Source organism: Pygoscelis adeliae, unplaced genomic scaffold (genome assembly GCF_000699105.1).
Source record: "Pygoscelis adeliae isolate BGI_AS28 unplaced genomic scaffold, ASM69910v1 Scaffold57, whole genome shotgun sequence".
In the NCBI taxonomy this organism is placed as follows: Eukaryota; Metazoa; Chordata; class Aves; order Sphenisciformes; family Spheniscidae; genus Pygoscelis; species Pygoscelis adeliae.
In genome coordinates this window covers 13,850,416-13,855,779 of record NW_008825615.1, presented here as the reverse complement: position 1 = coordinate 13,855,779, position 5,364 = coordinate 13,850,416, and the positions used below count along the sequence as shown (strand labels likewise).

Genomic DNA, 5,364 nt, shown 5'->3' with positions numbered 1-5,364 from the left:
GGCTGGGGTGTCCGTGCGGGTAACGAAACGTGAGTCAGCAAAGCGCTCGGTGGGTCCGCGCTGCCGGGGCCGCCCTCGGGCGGGCCGCGGTTCCTCGCCGCTCATGGAGACCTTCCGTTTGGCAGGACGGCGCTGGTTTTGAAGCAGGAAGCTCAGCCTTTTGGCTCTGCTGTGGTCCTAAAGGGGCCAAAGGCGTCAAGAGTACCTGTAGCTGCTAATTACGCCTCACCCCGTACTGTTACTAAACCGTCCTCTGTGTTGCAGCGGTAGTACAGCGCCGTTAGGCTAGAGCTCCGGTCTGTCTCTTGCTCAGGTGTTCAGACTTAAGCATGTTGTTGAACTCTGGCGGTACGCTATAGCCATGGCTGCTGGAGGAACATAGGTATTGGGATGCTTTGTAGAGATTGGGCCACGTTTTGCATAATTGGAAAAGTGTACTAACGTGGTTCGAGTCAAAATTATCACTTATTCTGGTATTACTGATAATTGTCAGTGAATGATATAGAGAGGCTTGTTGAGTGCAGATAGGTTGTAAAGCCAAAGTAGGCATAAAATGGAAAATGCTGTGTAGTTAAAATTACAAAATAAAATGAAGTATGTTTTGGTTTGTTTCTGTTTAGATAATGGAGTCTCGTAGCTCTATCAACATTCATGAGAGTAAATCAACTTCTGAAAGTGAAGATGAGATTGAGTTCGTTGGAGTAAGTAGGTCTTGAACTGGAAACTTACTGCCTGTTATCGTAAATATGCTCTCAGTAGCCCAATAAATTGGAGGGGGTCTCTGGGTACTGTGTTGATGACCTTGATTATATTCTGATGGAAAGTGTTACTTTTGGATTTAAAGATAATTTAATTTGTAAATCTTCGTGGCAGATAACGAGTTTATCTTAAAGCTTTAGCTACCCTTTCTTTGGAAGGGTATAAGATGATGTCAGTTGGTCCTATAGAGAGAATATAGACTTGAGTATCCCAGCAGGTGAGTGGGGGATTACAGTGATCAGTGAGGCATGTGAGACGTCACTGTAGATGACTCTTCTGGTAATCATATTGCATAGCATTTTGCTTCATGAATAGTCTCACTGAAGTTAATGGAATAAAGCACTGCCCACTCTGCAAAACAATGTAAAAAACACTATACTTTGTTTAGAAGAAGAAAGAAATCATGGGTTAGAGGCCTTAAACAGTTGTCTTAAGTTGTGAAGCACTGTATAATAGCTACAGTACAACACCTAGTGTAATGTTGACGTGTGGCTTACGTGAATGTAACTTTAAGACACTTACATCTGTTGAATATCCAAGAAAAGCAGAATGTTTTTCATGCTGCCTGTGTTCTGGCCTCAATCCATCATCAGTGAAGTGGTGCTGGATGGCAGGGATACATGCAAGAACAGAAATATGATTTTTTCCTAAGGAACAAGTCATGTGAATAAGATCAAGTGGTTAATTGATGCCAGAACTAATGGCTGGCTTCCTAGGGATTTGTCTCATTTTTCATGTTGAACAATAACCAGATGGGTTTTGTTTTTCCAGTTTTGAATGGTGTTGGATTAAAGTTCAATGTACAAACTTTTTCTGCAGGGGTATTTAGGTGCTCAAGTATGAGGGACATGTTTATTTTTGTGAAAAATATAAGTAGTTGATTATCTCTGAGACTTCTTGGTCTTTTAGTTGATTTGGTCAAAATTGACTAATGTTAGAGTTCAAAGTTTATTATATACACACACACAAGCATTCATGTGTAGCATGATTGTATAAGCTTCATTTTCTTGAAACACTGGGCAAAGAATGAGGAAGCTAGTATAGCTTTGAATGTGTGATGATTGAAGGGCTGCTGGAGCACCAAGAGCAGTAATTGAAAGAAAAGAGACTTGCTAAAATCAATGCTTCTGCTACCTCTTTTTCCTTGGTTTCGTCTGTGGATAATATGGAGCCTTTGTGGTCCCAGTGATGATTGCTTCTGAGAGAGGCTGCTATATATAGGAAGATGACTGTGCTTAGGCTTGTTTGTGCGGGATTGGTACCTCGGGGTGAGGAGCTTACTGTTGTCGTTGATGAATACAAGGGGAAAGGTGTCTGACCCTGGCCATCACCTGATGTCAGCAATGTGTCCTCGGATCTCCCATTTGCTCCTCTGACTGAACGTGAACTTGGACTTTGCAAAAGGATTTCTAAACTATTTGGCTAGCTTTAGATCATCATTTCCATATAATAATGTGTATGACTAGAAGTGTATAAGCTTCATAAATGTTATGTGTGAAAGCTACCTGATCATTGAAGTACTATTTTTTGCATGTCCTGAGGACCCAGTGCACCAGGTGGTACTGTATAAATTGAATTAGAGAAGCCACCTGGATATCTCAACCTGTGCTCATTTTGAGAGAAAACAAATAGTTGTATGCCATGTGATCTCTTGTGTTTTTCTGCTTTTTTTTTTTTTTTCTTGAAAGTTGGGTGTTTTTACTCTAACAACAAAGCACTGGGACAAAATGAATAATCATGATGACACTGAAAGTTTTTTTCCCTTTCAATCACATGTCTTGGGGTGTTTGAAGTCTTACTGTAGGACTATGACAAAAAGTCCTCATTTGACGGAGAAAAAGTAATCTCTTCTGCTGCCAGAGTTTTTAAGCTTTTACAGTCAGATTCACCCCCATTCAGGAAACTTACAACTGTTTTTCCATAATTGCTCACATATTTTGTCCATTTAAAATCATTAAATTAAGTTTTGCATACCAGCAGAAAAATATAATTTCATCAGCAATGCAAGCCATTATTCCTAATGGCTTGATTTCTTAGGATAGGATGGTCTGGCCCCCACGCTGTTTCCTTGGGAAGGATAAGGCAAGAGTGAAGAGATTCACAAGTTTAATGGGGTCTATGGCACTTAAGTAGACAGATTATTCAAGTTGCCACAGTCTGCACTGAAAGCATTGGACTCCTCCTGAGTTGTTTTGGTTTGTTTGTTTGGTTTTTTTAATGGTATTGATCCACTGATATTTTTTTTTCTGACTAATTTCTTTAAAGGTGAGGCTCATCATTATGCTGCTTTTTTAAAAAATACAAGTTATCCCTGATAAAGTTGGTGGCTTTCCTAGGCAGGTGCTCTTTTTACCTCTGTTACTCTATGTGGAACCTCAAAATAATACATAGTTTTATGAAGTGTTTAAATACTTCCTGACTCCTTTGTTGTGTTACAATGGCAAACACTGTTAAGGAGGGTATTCGTGTTTATTTTCTGTAAACATTTGTTAAGTACATAAAAAGATTATGTATCCAAAATAAAACTCAACTGGAAAATTGAAGATCTATGTATTTAAAAGTTACTCTCATTTTCTGATGCAATGTTACATTTATGCCAAGTTTTCTTCACTATTGATTGTTATTTCAAAAGTCTGAATTCAAAGGAAAACATACTTCCATAGGCCCTGGCTTATTCAATAATGAGCTCTAAATTGATTTCGATTTGAGATCCAGGAAAAACAAGCATACTTCATATACTTTGCAGCTTTTCCTTTTTACAATGTTTTGGCTGCACTTTGTAACAAAAGATACTGCCCCTTTCTGTCCTGGAAGAGTTGGAGCAGCCACTTACTTTCTTGCAAATGGATGTTTGTTTTTATTTCAAACCTGAAGAGGACTTCTAGTTTTGGGAACCAATGACATTAGAAAAATTGATTCATTAAAAATAAGGGCAGTTCTTTGAGTTCCTACAGAGGTCTTAAGGAACATGTAAAGTTTTTGGTTTTCCTTTTAATTGTTGTTTTCCAATAAAAATGATATCTGAAGAACACTTGGCCCCGGGATATACCAAAATCAAGGGATTTGCTGAAACATGATAGTTACCATTTAAATGTTTTGTTTCCTTTCCCCTTGAGGTGTTAAATATTAGATATACAGACTCAAGTATTTGTCTCTCTGACTTTCAGTTGCACCACAGCAGGAACAGAATAAAATTGTAGAGGTGTTGCAAAGCATCTCTGAAGCAGGACTTTTATTTTTGCTCGCAGCCCAAGTCAGCCAAGGACTTGGATTTTTGTATTTGCTAGGTTACAGAAATCAAAACTTTCTAAGTGCATATTGGTTCACAGCATTGGTCAGTTACTCAGCAGTCTTAAAGTTGGAAATCTGCTGGGACAAAGATTTAGAGCACAAATAGTACAACTTGTGTCCGATTTTTTAATTTATTTTAATGTAAGCTTGTTCCATGATAATTTGTGTGTTTACATGTGTATACACAATTATGCTCGCATAATTATTTTGGCAAAGATATGTTAAGTCTGTGGTCACATATATTGAAAGCTAGTTTCATGCTTTCTGTATGCTATTGTGTATATAATTATGCAAAAGTTTAATTGTGCTTTTTAAGTAAACTGGCTATTTGGTCTGAATGTACGTAAAGCTAAAAATGGAACAAACAAACCAAAAACCTTACATGATGTATCAGTGGACGAGGTGTCTGTTAGCTAGGCCTGATTACCCAGAGATTGATCGAAATGAGGGAAGGGAAGAAAGTGAGACCATAGCTTAGGACTTTTTGAGAAAACTTCTGGGGGCAGTACAAATGGGCTTCACAGAACTCCTTGAGAAGAAACTGTCCTTGGAGATGAATATGAGGCTCCATCTTTACCAACCACCAATTAAACAGATTTGATTATATTAACTGTTACAATTGGTATTTTGCATAGCATAGTGAAATCACAGCTTTGTTGATTTAATGTTAATGCTTTCAACCAAAGCTATGAATAACAGCAGAGACACCACAGCTGCCTGGAGACTCAAAAGATAATTTTCTATCAATTAAAACTAGAAATTCTTCTAGTAACCGAAATAACTGCAATTTAGCCATTGGTTTATTGTTCAGTGGCGTGGCTGTTGGTTGGTGAGAAGAGTGGCTTTTGAAGATTGTTTAGAGACATAATTGAGAAGCGGAGCATGGGAGGGGTGTTTGGGTTTTTTGAGGTTTTTTAAATGTGAAGGATCTGCGTATGAGATGTGAAGACTGACCATATCTTAGTACTGAGCATTGATGGCTTTCAGGGTGCCAAGTATGCCAGTATAGCCAGCTAGAGAGGCCACGACTTTCAGCTGTTCATTGAGTGCTTGTCCGTGTTGTTTCTTCTGTAGTCTCAGGCTCTTGCGTGCCAAGATACTTTTCAGGGGATCGTGTTCATCTTGTGGGGAGGTACAAAGAGTTGGATGAAACTAACTGATCCTTGGTTTCTTAACTCTTCTACAGTGATGGAATCCTCAGGGTTGGCACTATCTTTGCATTATGTTACTATTTAATTTAACCAGTTGGAAAAAATTAAGAAATTCAGCTTCTCTTACATTTCAATTTTCACCTCACCCTGTGTGGAGGTGAGC

General features: G+C 38.6%; 1 protein-coding gene across 1 annotated transcript in view; it reads left to right on the top strand.

Moving 5' to 3' along the window:
- Positions 1-623: 623 nt before the first annotated feature.
- Positions 624-5,364, top strand: part of LOC103924614 (zinc finger protein 451-like) — a 42,499-nt gene continuing 37,758 nt past the window's right edge. Inside the window, 1 exon segment of the mRNA XM_009333171.1 lies at positions 624-701. Coding sequence (XP_009331446.1) covers positions 624-701 — 78 coding nt within the window.